The following is a 26023-nucleotide window of genomic DNA, read 5'->3' as shown; positions in this document are numbered from 1 at the left end:
GCCGACATTGTCTGGACGACGGTATCTTGAGGAGGGCAGCCCTGTGTGAGCGGACAGGACGGTGGGAGGCGGGTAGGAGATGGGGGCAGATTGTTGGGGGCAATATGCTAATGCTAATGCAATATGCTAATATGCAATATGCTATATGCTAACTTTGTAAACCGCTTAGAGAGGGCTGTAAAGAACTATGAAGCGGTATAGAAGTCTAAAGAAAGAAAGAAAAAAAAAAACAACTGCTACCAATCTGCCTTCCAGTGAGGACCTGTATACTGCACGAGTCAAAAAGAGGGCTGTGAAAATATTTACAGACCCCTCGCATCCTGGACACAAACTGTTTCAACTCCTACCCTCAAAACGAAGCTATAGAGCACTGCACACCAGAACAACTAGACGCAAGGACAGTTTTTTCCCAAATGCCAACACTCTGCATGTTCTGGCCTTCTATCCAGCTTCAAGGTTTACTGTTCATTGCTGATAGAGGCCACCATATTTCATTTATTATTATTTTTTCTTAAACATTGTAAGACATATATCCAATGAGGAAACTATAGACTACTACATTGGGAGGAAACCATTTTTTTTTTCCTATTCTTCTTTCTTATTTTGGTAGGGAAAGATTAGAAAGTTATATATGGTTTTTTTTTTTCCAAAACTGCAAAATGGGTGTCAACCCTGAAGCGAATCTGGCTGGGGCCATCTTTGAGGCTTCAGGGCTGCCACTAGATGGGAGGGGGAGGGAAATAGTTAGCTGGGGTGTTCTAGTCAAAATTAGAAGTTTTCCTGTGAGAACCAAGGTCATTCCAACAAGAGCGAAGTAACTAAGCAACTAGCCAGCCCCTCAATTGGACGATGTGACTGATGAATTGGGGAAAGGGGGAAAACTTTCTCTTTTAATTAGGTGAAAACCGCAGGAACTTTCGGAGTCGGTTTTCACCTGTTGTGCTAATACGATGTATCCAATAAAGTTGCCCTTTGAGGAATCTCCCTGCCTCGGAGTTCTGCTTTCTATGGGCGCATTACTTGGAATGCTGACATTAGGGTTTTTTTTTTTTTTAATGCCACCAAAATGGTAGACGATACAAATGGTGCTGAGCAGCTGTTCCAGCTGTTGGAGACACTTGGCTCTTTTTCCAGAAATGGCATTAAAATGAAATTTCAAGGGACCCGACCCAACAAGGCAAACTCGGTTCCTCCTTTCCGCAAAACTCAATTCACCCACTCCCTACATATGTACCTGGCTCTCTTCTGCACACTTCCCCCCATTTTCGTTGGTTACTTCCAAGCGCATGAATTTTGGAGGACGGCCAGGTCGCCTTCCTGGACCAAACCTTCGCTTCCCTCGTCCACGACCTCTGCCTCTCGCTCTACAAAACATACAGATTTCTGGGTTAGAGGACAGTGAGGCCCCTTTGTCATCCTTTGTAAACATCAGCTTAAGAAAAGGAGCAGGGACTGTAGCTTTCTATGGTTAGATTCCCACTTACCATCAGCCCTAGTCAGCAAGTTTAGGAATAATAAACACGGTAGTCCAGGGGGCCCCAACTCCGGGGCCCCAGCCCACTACTGGGCCGTGAGCTGCTCTGAACAGGGCCAACCAAAGCAGTGGGAGAGTGTGGATGCATGTGGTCCATTCACATGTGAGTTCTTGCCTGCCACTTGTTGAAATGGAGCTGTGCATGGTCATGTGGAACAATCTCCTCCCCCCCCCCCCACCAGTCAGCAAAACCAGAAAGGTTGGGGAACTCTGCTGTAGTCTAACCACATCTATAGAGAATTGTAGGCTCCCTGTATTTAGCCTACAGTTTTTTATAGCCTAAGCCAGAGATGGCTAACCTTTTCGGTACCGAGTGCCAAAAAGGTCATGCGGAAATGTCCCACCTGCGCATGCTCGTCAGAGCCACACTCCGGAAAAACTTTTGGGTTCTAGCGTATATGTGCGCCCAATGATCAGCTGGCTGGCGTGCTTGCGCAGGATGGTTTTCGGCACTGCTGCGCACACAAAGGGATTGCACTCCAGAGAAGCTGAACTTCCAGATTCTGATGTGCATGCGCACCCAACAATCAGCTGGCTGGTGTACATGCGCACACCGGTTTTGAGCACTGCCACATGGTTGAAGGACAGCTGATCATCATGCGTGCATGCATGCCAGAAACCCAGAAGACAAACCGGCAAGGCCGCGCATGCCGGGCGACATGGCTTCATGTGCCACTTTGGGCACGCGTGCCATAGGTTCGCCATCATGGGCCTAAGCTATAAAAACGATAACCAAGGAGAGATTATATCTTCTGGTGGAAGGAACAGGAGTGATGATATAGGAAGGATTCGGGTCAGTCAGCATGTTGTTCTTTTATCAGAGTTGTAATTCCATGTCTGATTTCTCTTGAGATGCCCATGCATCTTTAGTGGATGTCCATCTACCTTCTCTTGGGTTGTCCATCCATCTTTCTTATAGAATCTCCTCTACAGATGGGCTCTCAGCTTTTGTAGATGGTGGAAGGGTGGAAGGGGAGAATCTAAAGAGGGCTTGGAGCTAAAGGCTGAGGATGCTGAATGGGCAGCTGCCACCTTGGTCCTCCAAGGCTATGAAATGTAGAAATGCTGCCCTGTCTCCTAAACTGCGCTGAAGGACTTCCTTCTTAAGGGAAAAGGGATGCACCTGAGCAAACAGTCAACTTTAAATAATTACTGTAACCCTCTTTGTTGGAAAACCTGGACAGAACTCTTGGCACTTCCCGTTTCTCTTGGACAGAAATTTCCATGGAACAGTTCAATTAGGTGAATGATAGAATACCTGCTGAAGAAGTCCAGCTTTTCATCGTGGGAGTTGAGATGTTGCTGGAGCTGTTCGGAGCTCATGAACCGTCGATTGCACTCATAACATGGCCAGTTTTTCTCTTGTTCTCGGAGAACTGTGTTTTCAAGATAAACCAATCAATAGTAAATATTCAGAAACCGCCCCAAGCTTTTCAGGTTTTGTCAGTTATTCACCCACAATTTCAGCTTACAAGTTATATTTTATCTTCTCCTTCCAAACAGTCTCGGAAGGAGAAATAGAGTGATAAGTTAGACAGCAGACCCAAGAAAAAGCACATAAGATTTACACAATAGTTTCTTAATTCCTTTATTCCTTCTTCTAACCAATGAACTGTCTCAGTGGATTGAAATGCAGAAATGCTGCATTTGAAGGAAGTTGTACAAAGCTACAGCACTTCTTTTGCAAGAAGCCAAGCACATAAAGGGCATCTGCTATCAATAGAACAAGCCTGATGGCTCAGCAGACTAAAAGCATTGTGATTAACACCAGCTGTCTGCAATTACTGTAAGTTCGAATCTCCCCAGGCTCAAGGTTGACTCAGCCTTCCATCCTTTCTAAGGTGGGTAAAATGAGGACCCAGTTTGTGGGGGCAATAAGCTGACTTTGTATAAATATACAAAAGGATGAAGGCTATTACTTAACGCATTGTAAGCCGCCCCGAGTCTCCGGAGAAGGGCAGCATATAAATCAAATTTAAAAATAAATAAATAAATAAATAACTTGCAACTCTAAAACTTTATTTTAAATGTTTACCTTTCCTCTCCTCCTCCGATACATCATGGATTTTCTGATTGACAAATTCTGCATAGGAGGCAGCATACCATACCTAAAACAGATATTAAATGGAAAGGAAATTCATAGGAGGGTTTTTTTTTTTAAAAAAAAGTGAAATAGAATTTGTGCCCATCCTCCACGAATTGCAGACTGGAGAGGGAACCCAGGGTCACAGAACCAATTTTGGATCAAACCGTGATTCAGCTCCAGGCTTTCTCAGCTCAACTCTTCCATTCTGTTCACTGAGCTAAACTGATCCACAACTTCTAGCATGCTATTATTTTATTCAGGCCCTTTTGTGCTTTGATGAAAGAGGGGGTGGGGGTGGGGGGAAATAGATTCAAGTATTGCATCTTCATAAGCAAGTGTGAATTTCTACCCACATATCAGAAGGCCTTTTATGCAAATTAATCCATAACATTATGACTCATAGAAGGGTTTTTAAAATCGTATTTCCCATTCTGGGTGACCAAGAACTAGTATAAACGGCTTGACTGAAAGTATAAAAAGATACAGGTTCCCCTCGCACATACATGCTAGTTGTTCCTGACTCTAGAGGGCAGTGCTCATCTCCGTTTCAAAGCCGAAGAGCCAGCGCTATCCGAAGATGTCCCCGTGGTCATATGGCTGGCATGACTCAATGCCAAGGATGCACCGAACGCTGTTACCTTCCCACCAAAGGTGGTCCCTATTTTTCTACTTGCATTTTTTTTACCTGCTTTCGAACTGCTAGGTTGGCAGAAGCTGGGACAAGTCACGGGAGCTCACCCTTTACCCGGCACTAGGGATTCGAACCGCTGAACTGCCGACCTTTCGATCGACAAGCTCAGCGTCTTAGCCACTGAGCCACCGCGCCCCTTTTGTATACTGAAAGTATACAAATCCTCTTTTACTGACTGCCACAACTCACAGGCACACATTTTTAAAATATCCCACGTGTAACGGGAAATGGAGAATGTGCTGTTTTGTTTCAGGATTTGCTTTGACGGGGACCGACTCTGGATCACAGATCCTGCTTTTTTCACGTTGGGATTTGCATTCTCCGTCTGCTCTTTGAAATAGGGCAGAGAAGGCAGCCCTCTCTCCAGGGAACAGGGATTGCCAGATGGTAGCACTCGTCTTGTGAATGCCTCCAGGTTTTTGATTTTTGTTGTTGTTGTTTTTAATGTTAAGCTTACAGCTTTTTTCCCCAACTGTTCTCTCTAAGCTCCATTTGATTTGCTTCTAATGAAAAATAAAAATAACTCAGCGATGACTGATTTTTTTCCTGCTTGAGATACCATATCATCACCCACACAAGCCAAGCTGTAAACCTCAGAGGTACGCCGACTGGAATGAATGATACCTTATTAACTAATTATTAACCCAGACAAGACAGGGGCAAAAATCCCATATTTTGGGCCAGGTAAGGACAAACAGCCAGCCAACAGAACTGAAAGAGTAAGTAAGTAAGTAAGTAAGTAAGTAAATCAAGGTGCTCCATCTTGGAGCTTTTATCAGGAGTGTGTGATTTGCTTAATAACTTCAGTGATTCACTTAATAACCATTGCACACAAAAAAAACCACCATAAAATCAGGCGTGAGTTACTTAACAACCGCTTTGTTTAGCCCAGGGGTCTGCAATCTTAAACACTCAAAGAGCCATTTGGACCCAGTTTCCCACAGAAAAGAAAACACTGGGAGCCACAAAACCCTTCCCGTGCCTGACTATTTCTTGAGCGGCCACAAAACTAGCATATGTAGTTGAATTAAACTTTGTTTTCTTCTGAATTATTTCTTTTCTTGGATTTATCCATGGTTGGCCTGCTGGGGGTTGAAAAGCTCAATAAATCGTGTGCTGGTGGGTGTCGCACATTGGCGGTTGTGACGTATATTTTGAGTGACAGGGAGCCGCAGCAGAGGGGTGAAAGAGCCACATGCGGCTCCAGAGCCGCAGGTTGCTGACCCCTGGTTTAGTCTAAATGGAAATTCTGGCCTCAAGTGTAGTCATTGGTTTGGAGTGGTGCGGTGGCCTAGAAGTGGAGCTCTCGCCTCACAATCAGGAAGCTGTGAGTTCGATCCGAGGTAGAGGCAGATATTTCTCTCTCTGGCCACACTGAGAATACATCTGCTGAACAAAACTCCACATTGGCGACAGGAAGGGCATCTGGCCATAAAAACACTCTGCTGGCTCCATTAAGTTGCCCAGACTGCACCCCAAAAGGGATTATGGAGTCGTTAAAAGATGATGATGATGATGAATCATAGTCATTGGTTGAGGATTATCTATACTACAAAGCAGTACTTTCCAAAGCTACCAATGTCGAAAAACACTGCTAAAAACAGAAGTTAAAAGGAAGAATGTGAGATACAGAGAATGGAATTAGTAATATTTTTCCAAACTTTGGAGGGTGGTGGGGGTGGGGGTGAAATACCAACCAGATTTGTGTAAAAGAAGTTCTATTAAGATAGTCACCTCATACCTTGAGTTCTTGTTTAGGCTCAACATTTTTAATTGTAGTGTAGTAAATATGATGACCGTATTGATAGGCTACTAAATTTTGTTCCAGGTGATTCTGTGCGGGGCGCACAAACATCATCCAGTTGCACAGAGCTTCGCTGGACAACTCAAACCAAAGGTCCTCCTGTAGATCCCGGTCCTTCCTGTCACCTTTGTCAAGGGACACCTGTAGCAAAAATAAAAAAAGAGAAACACGCATATGACCCCCAAGCAGCTCAGGACTGCATGTTCACTGTTATCTACCAAAGAACTATTTGAAAAGTAGGAAGATGGTGCTTAATAGAGCAGAGAAACCACTAAGGTGATGAATAGCAGCAGATGGGAGAATATTTTTCAGTCTGCTAATTGATCAACACAATAAATAGCTAAGTTGTTATAGAGTCCATATTTAAACAGTAATGGCAAGGGATGTTTACAAATCGAGTACGAGGCCTGAAGATATACAAAGAATCCCCTTGAGACCAGCATGGTCTGTGGGAAGGTGTGACAGTTCCCAGTTTTCTCCAGAAATAAAAGCTTGCATTAAAGATGGAAAATACAAAGTCAACCCGAATTTACAAGAGAGAGAGAGAAAAGAGAAAGAGAGAGAGACAGACAGACAGACAGACAGACAGACACAGACAGACAGAGTGAGAGAGAGTCAGTGAGTGAGAGAGACAGAGAGTGAGAGTGAGAAAGAGAAAGAGAGTGAGAGAGACCAAGAGAGAGAAGACAGAGAAAGGAAAGAGAGAGTGAGTGAGAGTGTGAGAGAGAGAGACAGAGAGGAGAAGGCAGAGAAAGAGAGAGAGAGAGAGACAGAGTGTGAGAGAGACAGAGAGAGAGTGAGAAAGTGTGAGAGAGACAGAGAGAAAGAGAAAGAGAGAGAGACAGAGTGTGAGAGAGACAGAAAGAGAGAAAGAGAGAGTGAGTGAAAGGGAGAGACAGAGAAAGAGAGACGGAGTGTGTGTGTGAGAGAGAGAGAGAGAGAAAGAGAGAAGACAGAGAGAGAGTAAGAGAGAGAAAGAATAAAAGAGTGAGAAAGAGAGAGACAAAGAGAGAGAGAGAAAGAGAAAGAGTGAGAAAAAGAGAGAAAGAGAAATAGCAAGTGAGAGTAAGAAAGGGAGAGATGGAGAAAGAGAGAGAGAGAGAGTAAGAGAGAGAGAGTAAGAGAGAAAGAGAGAGAGAGAGAGAAAGAGAGAAAGAGAGAGTGAGAAAGAGAGAGAGACAGAAAGAGAGAAAGAGAGAGAAAGAAAGAAAGAGTGAGTGAGAGTGAGAAAGGGAGACAGTTTTCAGAATGAAAACTCATTTCTGAAAAGATAATATGGAGGAAAATAGAAGATAGGGGATTACCTTCAGATGAATATAGCAGTCCTTCAGCTCCGATAACCTAACCAGAGGCCCTTCCACAGGACCAAATTGGGTGCGCTTAGGAATACGTCGCTTGGAGAAGACCCCTCCCAGGAACCGGTCTATATAAAGCACCAAGGGGAGACTGGCTCTGGCTCTGGTCAGAACTGGCCGGTTAGGGATGGGATGCAAGGGCCCATGCTTTGGACAAACCGAGGGATGTGCATTATTGCATTCCTCGCACCCTGAAAGACACAGGTAGAAGAGATACGATGTTTAGTCCACGAGTAAGAAAATAGATTTTAATAACAGAATAACAGAGTTGGAAGGGACCTTGGAGGTCTTCTAGTCCAACCCCCAACTCAAGCAGGAGACCCTATACCCGTGATGGTGAACCTATGGCACATATGCCCAAAGTGGCACGCAAAGCCATGTTGCCCGGCACACACGCCCTTGCCTGTTTGTCTTTTGCGTTTCTGGCGTGCATGCGCGCGCGACAACAGAATAGAATAGAATAGAATAGAATAGAATAGAATAGAATAGAATAGAATAGAATAGAATAGAATAGAATAGAATAGAATAACAGAGTTGGAAGGGACCTTGGAGGTCTTCTAGTCCAACCCCCTGCTTAGGCAGGAAACCCTACACCACTTCAGACAAATGGTTATCCAATCTCTTCTTTAAAACTTCCAGTGTTGGAGCATTCACAACCTCTGCAGGCAAGTTGTTCCACTGATTAATTGTTCTTACTGTCAGGAAATTTCTCCTTAGTTCTAAGTGGCTTCTCTCCTTGATTAGTTTCCACCCATTGCTTCTTGTCCTGCCCTCAGGTGCTTGACTCCCTCTTCTTTGTAGCAACCCCTGAGATATTGGAAGACTGCTATCATGTCTCCCTTAGTCCTTCTCTTCATCAAACTAAACATACCCAGTTCCTGCAACTGTTCATATGTTTTAGCTTCCAGTCCCCTAATCATCTTTGTTGCTCTTCTCTGCACTCTTTCTAGAGTCTCCACATCTTTTTTATATTGTGGCGACCAAAACTGGATGCAGGATTCCAAGTGTGGCCTTACCAAGGCCTTATAAAGAGGTATTAACACTTCACGTGATCTTGATTCTGTTCCTCTGTTTATGCAGCCCAGAACTGTGTTGGCTTTTTTGGCAGCTGCTGCACATTGCTGGCTCATATCTAAATGGTTGTCCACTAGGACTCTAAGTTCCCTCTCACAGTTACTACTATTGAGCAAGGTACCACATATACGGTATTATCAGCTGTCCTTTGCACATGCAACTGTGCCGAAAACCAGTGTGCGCATGCGTGCCAGCCAGCTGATTGTCACTCGTGCCAGAACGCAGAAGTTTGGCTTTTCCGGAGCGCCATCCCTTTGCGCACACATCAGTGCTGAAATCCAGCCTGCGTATGCACGCTGGCCAGCTGATCGACGGGCACATGTGCGCACTAGAACCTGGAAGTTCAGCTTTTCCGGAGCGTGGCTTTAAGAAGCGCGCGCATGCATGCGCACGAAATTTCCACGCAGTTCGCCATCCTACCATTTCAGACAAATGGTTGTCCAATCTCTTCTTAAAAACCTTCAGGGAGAACCTCTAGACCTAAGTCATTGCACCCTGATTACTTGTTCTAACTGTCAAGGAAAAGTTCTCCTTAATTCTAGGTTGGTCCTCCCCTTGATTAGTTTCCATCCACTGCTTCTTCTTGTCCTGCCTTCAGGTGCTTTGGAGAACCTCTGTTCTTTCCCTTTCTAATGAACCTAGAAACTCTGAAGCCAATGTTGGGAGGCAATAACTTTCATGTCTTTAACTAGCTACAAGTTCCCTGGCACCCAAAAGGCATCCATTATTTTCAAGAGTTCCTTGCTCCAGGATATCACCAATTCTAACTGTGAGACGGGCGGCATAATACATTTGATGAATACATAAATAAATAAATAAATGGTCAGTAACTCAAGAGAGGATGAACGGAATTGGGTTTGGTTTTTTTTTGCTCTCGGCCTTCTATAGACACTTCTTATATACAGGCACATGGCAGCAACCTTTGGTCTGAGGATAAAGATAATCAAAATGATTTATTGAACTAAACCAGGGGGAAAATATATTAAGAGAGTGGGAAGATATGTTTGAAAGTAAGATAGGGGCCTGGGTAGAAATGTTAGAAATTAGGCAGTGGAAGAGGGAAGAGGTGGGAGGAATGCCTAGATTAAACATCCAAGAAGCAGGTCAAGATTTAAGAGAGGAATTTGGGAGGCAAGTCAGAAGAAGAAAAAAAAAAAGAGCATAGCAATTAAAATATTGAAGCGGACACGGGACGATGGATAGATGATTTCCTTTTTATTTTTATATTGTTGTTTTGATTCACTCTTCTTTTTTCCTATTTTTCTTTTAAAGGGTAGTGATTAAAAGTATTGAAGCGGGCAAGAGAGGATGGATGATTTTTCTTTTCTGTTGTTCTGAGTTACTTTTCCTTTTCTCTCTCTCTCTCTCTCTCTCTTCTCCTTTTTCTTTTTTCTTTTCTTAAGTAGGTGAGATGGTTAGAAGTCAGATAAGAAAGAAAGAAAAAGTCTCTTAACAAAGGGTGATACGATTAAAAGCTAGAATAAGTGACAGAAATAAGAAAAGAGGGAATATTAGTGTATACATTTGTATAGTATAAAATGAAAGTAATAACAAGAGAAAATGTGGAAGAATTGAACAAAGATAATGTCAGGGTTCCAAGTAATATCCCCAATGAAATCAAACTCCGAGGCTTGAAGTTCCTCAAAGCTGACTTTCATTAGAGATGTCATATTGGCACATCTGGGAAAACCCGAATCTGAAAGCTTCCGGGTTTTCCTCACCCACAAGAGAGTTCAAGACCTTGCCCACATCTCCCACATGTCCACACAGCTCCAATCAGTTCTTTCCCGAACAGATTCCCATTTCTTCTTTACACAGCTGCCCGACACCATGGCCTTGAACTTCTCTTAGAGAAGTTTGTTATGGCTATCTCTACTTCACTCATGCAATCCCCCCTCCCAACTTCCCACGGTATGATTGTGGCAGGCCTGGATCCTCAAGGCACACAGGTTATATGGCTTCCAGGCATGACAGATAGACTATAAATTAATATAAGTATGTATTATTATTAGAAAAATAATAAGCGGATTGAATGTAAGAATTATGATTAACTTGATTAGTTTTATTTGTATTAGAATGTATGACGCCCAGGTGCCACACTGTTCACACATGTCATCAAAGGTATCACAACTTCTGGAAGGGTTACAAGGTTTTGACTTACACAGGTCATTGGGGTCGAAGGGACGAGGTGGATCTGGGTCCCATTCATCCATGTCTGTGTCCTCCCCTTCTTCCTCCTCCTCGTCGTCCTCGTCGTCGTCTTCGTCCTCGTCTTCTTCTTCCTCCTCCTCCTCTTCCTCCTCATCCCCCTCCTCCTCGTTTTGCTCTTTTGCTTCCATACTACCCATCGGGTTGTGCAAAGTTTCGAGAGAGCCAGAATCATCCACAGCCTCCATAGGAGGCAACGCTTGGCTGTGAATTGGTATTGACACCTGGAAAACACAGAGGGGGAAAAAAAGAATAAGGCGCAGTCAGCTAGGAGAAACAATGCAAGATTCCCATTCTTTTCTTCTCATCCCTAACATGGATAACAGAGAACCAGAAAACAAGAGGGAAAGGAGGGTCAGAAAAAAGTGGCCCTACCTAGTTTCAGCTCTGATATTCCTATAGCCACTTGCATCCCCTAACAAATTACTGCTGCGGGAATGTGGACCTCATTTTTAACAGATCTTAACAGATTAACTGAGTTGGAAGGGACCTTGGTGGTCTTCTAGTCCAGCCCCCTGGTCAAGCAGGAGACCTCACAGCATCTCTGACAAATGGCAGACCAGTCTCTTCTTGAAAGCTTCCAGTGATGAAGCTTCCACAACTTCTGAAGGCAACTTCTGTTCCTTGTGTTGATTTTCCACTGTTAGAAAATTTCTTCTTATTTCCAGGTTGAATCTCTCCTCGATCAGTTTCCATCATTATTCCTTGTCTGGCCTTCGGGTGCCTTGGAAAATAGCTTGACCCCCTCCTCTCTGTGGCAGCCCCTCAAATATTGGAACCCTGCTATCCTGTCTCCCCTGGTCCTTCTCTTCACTAGACTAGCCATGCCCAGTTCCTGCAACCGTTCATCGTATGTTTTAGTCTCCAGTCCCCTGATCCTCCTGGTTGCGCTTCTCTGCACTCTTTCTAGTCTCAACATCTTTTTAACAGATTGTCTACTCCTGCTTCCATCCAGATCAAGAGCTGAAGAAGCTTCTTGGATGAGAAGCAAAACGTCTTCAAAGAAAAACCAAGAAAGTCCAGTTGCCTCTTGAAAAAAAGCACCTTTGGGACAACCACGACCTGGTTGACCGGGAATCTCCATAGGCATCCAGATCAAGAGTTAACCAAAGAGGGCTATTTCCTCTTCGTTTCCATCTGCCAGGTCTTCTCGGCAAGACCATTGTGCTCCGCTTGTGCGACCAAGGGAACCAGCCTCTCCATTTCAATGAAAACCAAATCAAAAGGGAAAACGTGAACACAGTCCAACTGCTGAAGTCAACGACATCTAGTCCTTGATGTACAACAGCTCGTTCAGTGACACCTGTTAAGGAATTTGCAGAGTAACCCTTGAGTAGCAAGGGTGTGCACATGAAAGCGGTTGAGAGTAGTTATGAATAAGCACAGTAACCACACAGATACACTGAGTTGTGTTATAGTTTACTTTCAGGAAAAAGTAAACCACAGTCCAATAAACAGCCCAGGTCATACTCATATAAATCAGGAGATAGCCAAAACGACAGTCCAGGGATAATCCAATAACAAAGTCTTCTTACCAGTCGTCTTAGTCATTCACCATAAACAGTTCTTCTGGATTTGCAAACAGTAGCATACAGAGATATCAGAGAGCAAGAACAACAGAGAGAACAAACCATGTTTCTAGCTCCCTCTTAAGGACATTGGCTACAGAACTAACCAATCAGGACACAGTATGATGCAATTCAGCAGTCTGAAAGCTACATTGATGGTTTATATATTGCCAACCCAACAAGTTAGGTAATAGCCATATTCATAACAACACCCCAACCAGGAACTGACATTCAGGTAGTCCTTGACTTACGACAGTTCATTTAGTGACCATTCGAAGTTACAACAGCGCTGAAAAAAAGTGACTCGTGACCATTTTTCTCACTGATGATCGTGGCTTCATCCTTTGTGGCAAATTTTGGGATCAAAATTTGGATTTGGCAACTGGCATGTATTTATGACAGTTGCAGCATCCCAGGACCACGTGATCTCCCCTTTTGCGTTTTTCTGACAAGCAAAGTCAATTGGGAAGCTGGATTCGCTTAATGACAGTGTTACTAATGTAACACTACTGACTGCAGTAGTAATTCACTTAACAACGGTGGCAAGGAAGTTCGCAAAATGGGGCAAGACTCACTTAACAATGGTGAGTACCCTCCAGAGAGGTCCAACATCTCAACGATGGCTTTAGGCTAATTACCTGCAGTGAGAATACACTAAGGACTTTGGTTTACAAGCCCTGCTTGTGTTTAAACTCATAAAGAGGATTTACTACTGAGAAAATAATTAGCACGGCAGTAATAAGATGTCTCGTTTAGCAAGGGAAATGTTGGGCTCAATTGTGACTATAAATTGAGGACTACCTATACATAATAATAATAATCTTTATTATCAGTGCACAACATATGTGCACTTACAATCTTTTTGGGCTGTTGCCTTCTGGCAGAAGATACTTCTGTCCTATTATCACAGCACCATTGAGAGTGTCCTGACATGCGGCATTCTTGCATGGTATGGGAGCAGCTCTGTAGCAGACAAAAAAGCTCTACAGAGAATCATTAAAACTGCCCAGAATATCATCGGACTCCAGCTACCAGCCCTGCTCTTTGAATCTCGGTGTTTGAGGAAGTTGCCTAACATTCTCAGAGACTCTTCCCATCCTGCTTACAATCTTTTTGGACTGTTGCCTTCCGGCAGAAGATACAGAACAATTAAAACTCGGACCACACATTTTCTGAATAGTTTTTATCCCAGAGCTATAATTGCACTCAACAATGAATTAAAGGGCCACCATCAGTGAGCTGTTGGACAGCATTACTCGGTCTGTTGTGTGGATGTTTGGGTGGTTTGGGGGGGGGGAATTTGTGGTGGGTGGGTGGGTGGTATTTGGGAATTGTTCTGTGTGTTGGACCTGGTCTTTGGGTGTTAAGTGAATTTCGTTGTATGGGTATACTGTGTATATATGTACAATGACAATAAAATTATTATTATTATTTATTGGTTAATCTTTAGTGAGATTCACAGCCTTTGAGGCTGGTTAATAGCTCAGCAGCTCGAGTCCTAACCAAGGACCTAGGAACTGTTAAGGTATCGTCGGAGGATGTAAGCTGTTCCGAGTAAGGTGGTTTTTTGTAGAGTCAAATGTTCAAGTCCGGCGAATTTAGAATTTCTAAATAGCGGGGTAGCCCTTTGGGTATTGCTCCGAGGGCTCCAATTACAATTGGGACAACACACGATTTCTTTTTCCACAATCGCTCAACTTCAATTTGTAAGTCCCGGTACTTTGTGGTTTTTTCTTGCTGCTTATCTTCAATTCGTGCATCACCAGGTATTGCAATGTCAATGAACCATACTTTTTTCTTTTCAACTATTGTTATGTCAGGTGTGTTGTGGACCAAGTGCCTGTCAGTCTGAATCCTAAAGTCCCACAAGATCTTGAGTTTCTCATTCTCTAAAACTTTCTCAACCTGATGTTCCCAGTGGTTTTTGCTGTACTCAAATCCAAACTTCTGGCACAATTTCCAGTGAATGATTTTAGCAACACGGTCATGGCGTTGTAGGTAGTCAGTTTGTGAAATTTTGCTGCACCCACTGATCAGGTGGTCGACTGTCTCATCTTTCTCATTGCAGAGGCGGCATTTGCTGTTGGTGGTAACATGTTGAATTTTTGCCTTCATACAGTTTGTGGCTAGGGCTTGTTCTTGAGCTGCCAAAATAAAGCTTACTGTTTCTTTTTTCAGTACTCCTGATCTTAACCAGTTCCAAGTTAGTTTCTGGTCAGCTTTGCCTTCAATACTTTTCAAGTATTGGCCATGCAGAGCTTTGTGTTTCCAATTTTCAGCTCGCTGCTCAATTACTTCTTTCTTATATTCTGCTTTTGTTTTAGTTGTCTTTAAAAGGCCTCCTTTATTTACTTCCTTAATCATTGGTTCTTCACTTTTCTGGATGTAATCATTCAAGCTGCGTTTTTCTTCTTCCACAGTCTGCTTTACTTGTAGGAGTCCTCGACCACCCTCTGCTCTTGGTAAATATAATCGGTCAACATCACTTTTAGGGTGCAAGGCATGATTCATTGTCATAAGCTTCCTTGTTTTTCTGTCCAAATTGTCTAACTCCATCTGGGTCCAGTCAATTATTCCTGCAGAGTATCTAATCACAGGTATAGCCCAGGTATTTATGGCTTTTATGATGTTTCCTCCACTCAATTTGGACATTAATATCTTACGAATTCGCCGAATGTACTTGGCTGAAGTTAATTCCTTGACTTTATTATGCATTAAGTCAGAGGCTTCTAAAATTCCCAAGTACTTGTAGCCTTCTTCTGATTTTACTGCCTTTATCATTTCTTCATTCTCTAGTTCTATTCCATCCTCTTTTATGATCTTGCCTGCTTTGGTTGCTATTGTTGCACATTTGTCAATTCCAAACTGCATACCAATGTCTTGGCTGAATTCTTTTGTGTTTTCAATTAATAAATTCAGTTCAGCTTTTGTTTTACCAAACAGCTTCAAATCATCCATGTACATCAAGTGCGAGATTTTCAGTCCTTTCTTTGCAAGTTTGTATCCACAGTTCATCTTCTTCAAAATGATTGTCAGTGGTAGCATTGAGAGTATAAAAAGTAGGGGTGAAAGGGAATCGCCCTGGAAAATGCCTTGTTTAATTTCAACTTCACCCAGTTCTTCTTCATTAGCCATAAGTTTTGTTTTCCAGAGGTTCATTGAAGATTCCATGAATTTTTGTATGTTGCTGCTGATGCCTAATATTTCCAGGCATTTCTTGATCCAGCTATGGGGAACTGAATCAAATGCTTTCTTATAGTCTATCCAAGCCATGAACAGGTTGGTTCGTCTTTTCTTTGAGTTCTTTAGGATTAGCTTGTCGATCAGCAATTGATCTTTTGTTCCTCTTGAGTTTTTGCAGCATCCTTTCTGTTCTACAGGAAGCAAGTTATTTCTTTCCAGGTATCCATAGATTTGGTTTGCAATGATACCAGTAAGAAGCTTGTATGTTGTTGGCAAGCAGGTGATTGGCCTATAGTTTCCAGGGTCCTTTCCTTTTTCTTTATCTTTTTGGATCAAAAATGTCCTTCCAGTTGTCATCCATCCATCATTTTCAGGTGTTTTTAGGATCTGGTTCATCTGGGTTGCCAATCTTTTGTGCAGACTTGTAAGTGCCTTTAACCAGAAGCCATGCAGCTCATCCGGTCCAGGTGCACTCCAGTTCTTCACTTTTCTTGACTGTCTTTGCACCAATGCTTTTGTTATTTTCACGTCTTCCATTTTATGCACTTTAATAGAGTCCTCAACCTGTCTGATCCATTTTGCATTTCTGTTGTGCTTCTTGTTGTTTTCCCACAAATTCTTCCAGAATTTCAGAGCTTTCTCTTTATCAGGCTTTTCATTTGTTGTTACTCCGTTTCCATTTTCTAAATTCTTATAAAACTGGTGCTGATTTGCTCTGAACTGTGAGTTTTCCTTGAACTGAGTTACTCGGTTTTCATACCTTTTAATCTTTTCAGCGATGGCAACAATCCTCTGCTTCAGCTCTTCAATTACTACTGCAATCTCCTTATTCCTTAGATCGTATCTTGCTTCCAGGCTGCTTTTGACCTGCTTGTTCTTTAACTGACCTTGCCTTAGGTTCTTCAAGTTGCTCAAATCTCCACGTACTTTTTTGATCTTCAATTCTAACCGAATTTTCCACTTAGGCTTCCCCTTCTTGCCTCTTTGGTTCTTTTGTATTTTCAACCCCAGTTCTTTGGTGGTTATGACGGCTGCTGCATACATCAGTTGGTTAGTTTCGGCTAATGTAGTGGTTCGAATAGTTTGCACAGCCTCATTGACCTTTTTTAGTACTTTTCTCAATTCTTTCCGGTTCACCTGGTTCAGCTTTGGCAAACGTGTTCTTTCAGCATCTTCCATTTGGTGCTTTATTTTTCCAGCTAATTGAGCACTATCTGTTGGTGTTTGTTCTTTAGTGCTTCCTTGTTCTTTATCTTCATCCATTTCAGTATCCTCTTCTTCCCTTTCTTCCTCAATTTGCTTTTGAGTCTGGAAATCATTCTTGATGTTACTCTTCTTTGTTGTTGTACTCAGACCATTAATTGCTTTCTCTTCTATTATTATTATTATTATTATTATTATTATTATTATTAGTAGTAGTAGTAGTAGTAGTAGTAGTAGAAGTAGTACAATGAGATTGATCGAGCTCCCTCAGTGCACCCCCCCAACACAATACAATTCACAGTGAAGACAGAAAATCCCTAACCCAATAAATCATATTAACAAACACCCAGTCTTATTACACCAGTGTGAAAATGTTACACATTGCGCCGGCCCTGCAAGTCCATCATATGTAATTATGATGTTATTTCGCATTCCAGAGAGACAGCCCACAGATAAAAATTGTTCAGCCTGTTCGTGCGGCTGGCTATGCTTCTATATCTCCTTCCCAATTGGTAGAAGGGTAAAGAAGGAGTGACCAGGGTGTGAGTTGTCCCTGAGGATTTTCCTCACTCTTCTAAGGCAGCGAGCCCTAGCAGTCTCGTCTAGTGATATCAGGGGGCAGCCCACAATGTTTTGTGCTGTGCTTCCCACCCTCTCTAATCCGCGGCTGTCAGGATGGCATGTGTTAGGAAATGGTTATTTGTCTAACTAGTTGGTCAGGCAATATATAAACCAACAATGTATGTTTGCAGTCAGAAAGGTATTATATTGCTTTAAGACTGTATTGCATCATCCTGTATCCTGATTGGCTAAGCTTTGTAGCAAATGTACTTAAGGGAAGTCTAGATCATGGCTTGTGTGGATACACCACCATTTTACCTGCTTACTTGCTGTAACTTTCTACCTGAACTCTCTGCATGATCACTGTTTGATCATAGCTATATGTTGCTTTCTACTATTTATTGAATGTTTTGATATTGAACTTGTTCCTGTTTTGAAACTCAAGAAGAACTGTTTTATTATGTATGACTACAACTGGTAAGAAGACTTTGTACTTGAAATATCCCTAAATTGATCTTCTAACTCTCGCCTTATCTGGATTGTTTTTGGACTTTGCTTTACTTTTTTCTAAAAGTAAATGACTACCACAACTCAATGTGTTTGTATGTTAACTGTGATTGTTCACTCCCAGTCGCTTTTCATGCATATACTCAAAGGGTACTCTGCTCAATAACCCACAACATCGGTTATAAGCCAAGAATATCCTTAACATTATGCCATACCGTAATGCAATAAGTGAGGATGCTTTCTATCGTGGACCGCTAAAAGTAGGTCATCAGTTGTTGTACAGATAGCCATCTACTTCTTTAAAAGAAGGTTCATTTACTATGCAGGCTTGACTGGTTCATGCCATCCTTATGGACTCTAAGGCAGGTGAAACTCAATTTCATTGAGGACCGCATTAGGGCTGTGGTTGAAATCGGGGGGGGGTGTGTGACTGGGTGGGCGTGGCCAGCTTGATGCCACTCCCGAAATTGCTGGCCCGATGTTTCATCTTTGCATTGGGTAGACCGGGCTGAAGCGACATGGGTTAGCCCCTTACATTTTCCAGGCTGGGCCTGGACCACATTGGGGGCCAGATCCAACCCGCAGACCTTGAGTTTGACACCCCTTACTCTAAGGCCTCTCCTTAGACTTTAGTCTTGTCAACATTGTGGTGCTGAACTCTTTCCTTCACCAGGAGTAGGCAAGTTGTTTCCTCTCCACTTATTTTTCACACTGACCACAGCCCATTGTCCAGAATGATAGAAATTGTACTTCCAAACATCTCTCTTATTCTAATCTCTGTTTTGGTCTGCACAGTAACTACAGTAGTGGCCAAAATTGTGGAAACCTTTTGGGAAAAGTGTATTTTCTAAAACAAGCTAATAACACCACTTTTTTTTTTTTTTTGGAGTAGTACCATAAAATTATATATCAATGGAAAGATAATTTAATCAAGAATGTAATGCAATAACTTTTATGAAGGATTTGCTATTAGAATAGCAGTTACAGTATAAAAAAGAAAAGTGAAACACGTAGAAAAAACGAGATATACAAAAATGATCACCATAGAAAAAAAATGAGATATACAAAAATGATCACCATGTCAGTTAATACTTAGTTGATATTAACTAATAATTAAATAAAAATAACTTTTAGTATGAATTATGGCCTTACAATGTCTTCCCATGGAGTGAACCAAGTCTTTTAGTTCTGCAGCTGTTATAATGTGAAACCAAGATGCCCTCCAGAGATCCAGAATCTCAACAATGGCTTTAGGCTAATTATCCACAGTGAGAATACATTAAGGACTTCAGTTTACAAGCCCTGCTTGTGTTTAGCCTCATGAAGAGGATTTATTATTGAGAAAGTATTTAGCACGGCAGTATTAAGATGAGCTGCAGAAAGAATGGGTTTTGGCAACTCGGTGTATCTTGTATTTATTTCATCTTAAAAAGGATGCCACTCAGTTTCTCCATTCCAACTGTTATTAGTTCGACATTAAAATCAACAATCCTGCCTATAATTTTCTCATTCCATGTAGCAAAAAAACCCCCAATGCACTTAAGAAACAAGTTAATTAATTTCTGAACTTCTGAACAACAAAAAAACAACCTCATAATCACCAAAAGCCTAATGGCAAAGAACATTACACATTTTACCTTTTGCAAAAGGATTTTTAAAAGATAACAAATCAGGCTGAAGTCAGTATTTTGTGAAACTTTAAGAGCTTAAAGAACAGGCTTTGGCAAAAGTACTTGGTGAGTATTTTTAGTTTTTGATAAGTTTTATAAAATGACACGCCGAGGAATTTTTAAAGTTATTCTAGACAAGTGCCTGAGTCCAAGTATGGCTGTGGCTGAAGGAACAAGAAAATATGCCCAAATGTTGCTTTTTAGAAGTTCATATTTTGCAAGATGCTTCACCTTGCAAGATTGCTAAACAACTTCAGAAGCCTAATTTCCCTTCTATTTCTATTTGGAGACTTTCAATTGTGGGGAGGGGAAAAAACATTGCTGCTAACCATACAGACTTGCAAAATTGAGTAAGGGATAATTTCTTGCCCTCAACAAAATTAGTTTTAACAGAGAGGCCAACCCAAGATAAAGCTAGCATTAAAAATGGCCCACTGCCAAATCCAACATACCATAAAGGTAAAGGTTCCCCTCGCACATACGTGCTAGTCGTTCCCGACTCTAGGGGACGGTGCTCATCTCCGTTCAAAACCGAAGAGCCAGCGCTGTCCAAAGACGTCTCTGTGGACATGTGGCCGGCATGACTCAACGCTAAATGCGCAGGAAACGCTGTTACCTTCCCACCAAAGGTGGTCCCTATTTTTCTATTTGCATTTTTTACGTGCTTTCGAACTGCTAGGTTGGCAGAAGCTGGGACAAGTAACGGGAGCTCACCCCGTTACATGGCACTAGGGATTTGAACCGCTGAACTGCCGACCTTTCGATCGACAAGCTCAGGATTGAACTCCTGGCTGCGGGCAGAGTTTGCCTGCAATACTGCATTCTAACGACTGCACCACTTTCCGGCACAATAAGAAATGGTGGGCTTAGAACAAAGGGGCTGGCAGCATTATCAACTTGCAACACTTATCAAACTAAATCTTTTCCAGTATGTTTATCTCAGCAGACTGCAGCCGGATTCTCATTCATTTTCAAACTTAATTGTTCTTTTGTTGGCTTTTCCTGCCACATCAAATAAATAATAGATGAATTCAGCCTGAGGAAGTACCAGAAACGTGGGGTGGGGTGTGTGTGTGCGTGTGTGTGTTTGTGTGTGTGTGTATGCACGCATGTGTATCAGTAGTGGGTTTCCATTTAGTTTGCTACCTGTTTGCTCATGCGCAGGCGCAGAAGCATTCGGGTGGGTGGGCAGACCTCCCGCCCAGTGGTGGGTTCCAAATTTTTTTACTACCGGTTCTGTGGGTGTGGCTTAGTGGGTGTGGCATGGCTTGATGGACGTGACTTGGTGGGCGTGGCAAGGGATGGATACTGTATAATCTCCATTCCCTCCCCAATCCAGGGGAAGGTTACTGCAAAATCCCCATTTCCTCCTGATCAGCTGGGACTTGGGAGGCAGAGAATAGATGGGGGCGGGGCCAGCCAGAATTTTTACTACCAGTTCTCCGAACTACTCAAAATTTCCGCTACCGGTTCTCCAGAACTGGTCAGAACCTGCTGAAACCCACCTCTGCTCCCCCGCCACCACTACCGGTTTGCCCGATCTGGGGCGAACTGATGTGTATTTATTAGCAAGAACTGTCTCCAAAAAAAATAACAATAATAACTCAAAGGATGCATTTATAAATCAAGGAAATGGTTTAAGCCTTACCTGCTGCGTCTCTGCATCTTGCTGAACATACGTGACTTGAGACGGGTCTGTGAAAAGAGTCTTAAAAAATAAGTTAAAAAGGATTAAAATAATTTCAATATTCTTTGGCTATTGGAAGTTTATTAAAAAAAAATATTGCTGCTGAGGAACTGATATCAGAAGTAATTTATTTTGATTTTTTGATCAGGCCAAATACCTTTGCTGCTGTGGTAAATATTTAATACATTAATATTCTATACCTTTATATGAAAATATGTTTTGTTTCAGCATCTAAACGTCAGCGGAGTTCTCAAAAGCGTGAGATATCGTTAAGACAGCAGCTTTCATCTAGAGCAGAGGTCTCCAACCTTGGCAACTTTAAGCCTAGAGGATTTCAACTCTCCAGTCAGCAAAGAATTCTGGGAGTTGAAGTCCTTCAGGCTCAAAGTTGCCAAGGTTGGAGACCCCTGATCTAGAGAGCACTAATGTATCTTTCAAAGCATAGCTATGAATATTTGAAATTTAAGACGGAAAGCAATCACATCAAAAGTTGAAAAGAAACATCTGCGTGGCGATTTAGCACAGGCATCTAAAATGACCTTATGATGCTAAAAATGAATTTGTTTTTAAAAAAAGAAGCCGATCCACACAGTCTGATGTTTCATGAATAGCACATAACGGATTTAATTTTTTGTACAGTCTTTTCAAACAAGGACATTCCCTAAAAACTTATTAAGCTAGGTTTCTCTGAAAGACAGTTTGTCGACCATCCCATTATTGTACAAATGCATTGGTATGTTCTACAGCAGGGGTCTCCAAACTTGGCAACTTTAAGACTTGTGGACTTCAACTCCCAGAATTCCCCAGCCAGCCGTGGGGAATTCTGGGAGTTGAAGTCCACAAGTCTTAAAGTTGCCAGGTTTGGAGACCCCTGTCCTACAGAAATTGGTTTCCCAGTTCATAGGAGCCAATTGAAAACCCTAACAAGGCTGTTTTATGTCCTATGTAAGTAGGGGAAGGGCATAGTTTGGTGGTGAAACAGCCACTTTGAATGAAAAATATTCGAGGCCTGGTCTCCCCTAGAAAGAATTTGCAGCAGAAATCCTGGAAAGCACAGTGAAGACATAACTACATTCAGAAAATGTTGACTTACAAACTCATCTGAACCACATTTCAACCCAGAATGTTGGGTTAAATAAATAATTCAATGTGTCTGTCGTTGGGTTAATTCCATAAACAATGATTAAACATGGATTTATTTATTTATTTATTTATTTATTTATTATCGGACTTATATGCCACCCTCTCTCCACAAGGACTCAGGGCGGCTCACAGCGATAAACAACAAGAAGTCCAATTAAAATTCAACTATAAAACTAAAATTAAAATTAAAATTCCCATTAAAAACCCCATTCAGTCCAGGCTGGCTTGGCGAAACAGCCATATTTTAAGGTCACGGCGGAAGGAGCGAAGATCGCGGGCTACCCGGAGCTCCAAGGGGAGCTGGTTCCAGAGGGTAGGTGCGCCCACAGAGAAGGCTAGGGGCCTAGGGGCCATCAGCCGACATTGTTTGGCCGACGGAACCCCAAGTAGGCCCTCTCTATGTGAGCGCACGGGGCGATGGGGAGCTGTTGCTGGCCGCAGGTGATCCGCCAAATACCCCGGGCCTAATCCATGTAGGGCTTTATAGGTAATCACCAACACCTTAAACCTTGGATGTTAGATTTTAATCAGTATTAAGCCATCCAATCCAACTACTCGGTTTATGATAGCTAGCTTCTTCTTGTTCTCTCCATAAATCTGTATCATTAAGCGTATGGCCCCGTCGTGCATAGTACACGACACGAAGCTTGCCTAGAGGATACACAAAAATCCAAGACAAAAGGGCATTTAAAAACCACAATTTTAAATCAACATTTAAAATTTACCAAATGTAAGCTAACGCACTGTTAGAAACAACCATGCTTTGGTGAACTAATGAGTTGTCCCAATTTGATGCACCACTAATGACTCAGGAAACAGCATGTTGAGAACCTTTCTTTTGTCTGCCCAGGGCAATGATGGCTGAAATTAATTTTTCCTGCAGTTTCACCAAAGCAAAAAGGATAAGCTGCCTATTCCGTAGCCACTGGAGGTTTTTGTTTACAACCTCTTTGCCGTTATTTGGAGTGAACAGAGGAAGGATTATGCACAGCTAAGAGCCCTTAGGATTCAGAAAGCCATGTAGGTAGCTGGCCCTCGTCCTAAAATGACATTATTTCTCTCAGCGGTCACGAATAAGCAGAAACACAGGTGGGGAGGGAGGGGGGAATCACTTGCCTGAGTGGCTTCCACAGGATGGATGTAAACTAATGTATGCTCTGAAGTGTCTACAGAAGTGTAAGAGGTGCCATCAGCTGTGTAGACCACTTGCTGGGAAGGGCGATCTTGGTCATCACTGTACACAATCTGCGCCACTGTTCCATTGTCAGGGACAAAGTGGACCTGGAAGAGTATGGGAAGGAAGAAAATACTTGTAAGACGAGATAGAGATAAGGGAGAGACAGAGGGAGAGAGATAGAGATAGAGAGGGAGAAAAGAGGAAGGAGAGGGAGAGAGGCAGAGAGAGACAGACAGAGAGAGAGAGAGGGAGGAGCAGACAGGAGGGAGAGAGACAGAGACAGAGACAGAGAAGAAGAGGGAGAGAGAGAGGGAGGAGAGAGAGAGAGACAGAGAGAGAGAGGAGAGGAGGGAGAGAGAGAGAAAGAGAGACAAAGAGGGGGAGGGAGGAGAAGAGAGGAGCGGGAGAGAGAGACAGAGAGACAGAGACAGAGGAGAAGAGGGAGAGAAAGAAAAACAGAGACAGAGAGAGGGAGGAGAGGAGGGAGAGAGACAGAGACAGAGGAGAAGAGACAGAGACAGAGACAGAGGAGAAGAGGGAGAGACAGAGACAGAGACAGAGAGAGACAGAGAGGGAGGAGAGGAGGGAGAGAGAGAGAAAGAGAGACAGAGAGAGACAGAGAGAAAGAACCGGCAGTTTGGTGCAGTAGTTAAGATGCTGGCCTAGAGACCAGTAGACTGTGAGTTCTTGTCCCACCTCAAGCACAAAAGCCGGCTGGGTGACTTTGGGCCCATGACCAGGAGACAGTGAATTCTAGTCCCGCCTTAGGCATGAAAGCCAGCTGGGTGACTTTGGGCCTATCACCAGGAGAGGGTGAGTTCTAGTTCCACTTTAGGGATGAAAGCCAGCTGGGTGACTTTGGGCAAATCACCAGGAGATGGTGAGTTCTAGTCCCACCTTGGGCATGAAAGATGGCTGGGTGACTTTGGACCTAACACCAGGAGAGGTTGAGTTCTAGTGCCATCTTAAACATGAAACCCAGCTGGATGATTTTGAACCAGCCACTCTCTCTCAGATCAACTTACCACACATGGTTGTTGGGGGATAAAAATGAGGAGGAGGAAGGAATAATATATATGTTTGCTGCCTTGGGTTACTTATAAAGTAATAAAGGCAGGATAAAAATCTAATAAATGAATAATATGTAAAAGTGTGTGGGACACAGTTACAAAAGTCTATCCAAGTCAGACAGAAAAATAGGGCAAAGATAATCCAATTTTGAATGAGAAAGTCCAACCTACAGAGTTCCTTTTTAAGAAACCAGAGCAGGGGAGCATAGGAGTTCAGTCCAAAACTCAGCTAATCAGAATATTTGATGGAAGCAATTTATTTTCTCTGCAACTGGATTTAGCTGTCTTATTTTTTATTAGCTTCAAAAATGATATATGATTCCAAAATACAGAGGGAATTTGGCATATTAATAAATTTGTTCCCTGTTCTGTAATGGTTTAAGGTTGAAAAAGAATGGACCAGAGAACTACACAAATTATACAAAAAATTGAAATGTTTATAAATACTGCTTATCAGTCAAAGTCATAAACATACAACAGTAAGCAGTAGGTCTAATTTATTGAAATAGGAAGCTCTTATTTATATGCTTTTCTCCTGCAAAGAAAAATCCAACAACTACCGTATTTTTCGAAGTATGAGACGCACCTTTCCTCCCCTAAAAGAGGGTGAAAATTTGGGTGTGTCTTGTAGACCAAATGTAGCCCCACTCAGCCTCTGAAACGGAGGTTTCAGATGCTAAAAAAACAAGGCGCAGAGCTCACAACCAACAACCTGTTGCTAAGGTTCATCTCTGGGAACAGCTGATTGGGGGTGTACTGGGAGGCCATCAGCTTTTTTCTTATTTTCCTCCCCAAAAACTAAGGTGCGTCTTATACTCTGGTGCGTCTTATAGTCCAAAAACTACGGTACATACAATTTTTCTCCAAAAATTTTCTTCACTAAGAAAATGTAATGATGCAACCTGCCACATGAGGCAGTCGTCAGCTGTTTCTGATATTTTCTAGCTAAGCTGAAAATTTATCATGATTCAATTACGGTAATCAAAGCCCTTTCTTAGGGAAACCTGCATATTAGGAAATTTCATAGCATCAAGTGAATCAATTGTTGAACTACGAAAAAAATCTGTGATGCACATCCAATGAAAATCCATCTCTCACCTCCCTCCCAAAAAATAATAATAATAAAAATCAATTTAAAGTACGTGTTTAACTAGTTCAGAAAAACCCCGATTCATAAATTCACGCAGGTTAGGAAGGAAAGAATTCTATAATCGCTTATAGTCACCTGAGTAGTGTTCTGGTCCTGCTCAACTGATTCAGACCACACTTGAGCAGTTTCCGCTTTCAAATCCATGTCATCTTGGCCATGAGACTCCATTCTGAGGTAGTTAATCGTGCAACTAAGCTTGTCTGAAGGGATTCATATGTCTGTTGTACCTTGAGTCAATGCAGTATAATCTGCAACAGAGCAATCATGACAGAAAATTGTCAAAGTACAGCACATTTAGAATTCAACACAAAGTGATGATGCTTCCCTATTACCATGCATGTATAAGGAAGAA

General features: G+C 42.4%; 1 protein-coding gene across 4 annotated transcripts in view; it reads right to left on the bottom strand.

Annotated features, from left to right (window-relative positions):
* PRDM10 (PR/SET domain 10) overlaps nt 1–26023 on the bottom strand; it is a 66176-nt gene that overhangs the window by 24619 nt on the left and 15534 nt on the right. For 3 of the 4 annotated variants that reach the window (XM_034421964.3, XM_034421965.3, XM_034421966.3), the window contains exons 2-10: nt 25747–25919; nt 23391–23555; nt 21093–21152; nt 10706–10976; nt 7420–7661; nt 6053–6256; nt 3570–3642; nt 2793–2910; nt 1235–1364 (exon numbers count right to left, since the gene is read on the bottom strand). In XM_034421964.3, the coding sequence (XP_034277855.1) occupies nt 1235–1364; nt 2793–2910; nt 3570–3642; nt 6053–6256; nt 7420–7661; nt 10706–10976; nt 21093–21152; nt 23391–23555; nt 25747–25839 (1356 nt within the window). In that variant the 5' untranslated portion in view covers nt 25840–25919. The remainder of the gene's footprint in view (nt 1–1234; nt 1365–2792; nt 2911–3569; nt 3643–6052; nt 6257–7419; nt 7662–10705; nt 10977–21092; nt 21153–23390; nt 23556–25746; nt 25920–26023) is intronic. The other variant, XM_034421969.3, reaches the window with a different exon arrangement.

This window comes from Pantherophis guttatus, chromosome 9, assembly GCF_059756535.1.
Source record: "Pantherophis guttatus breed Tessera chromosome 9, ASM5975653v1, whole genome shotgun sequence".
Taxonomy (NCBI): Eukaryota; Metazoa; Chordata; class Lepidosauria; order Squamata; family Colubridae; genus Pantherophis; species Pantherophis guttatus.
The sequence above is the reverse complement of the archived record's forward strand: the minus strand, read 5'-3'. Positions and strand labels throughout refer to the sequence as shown.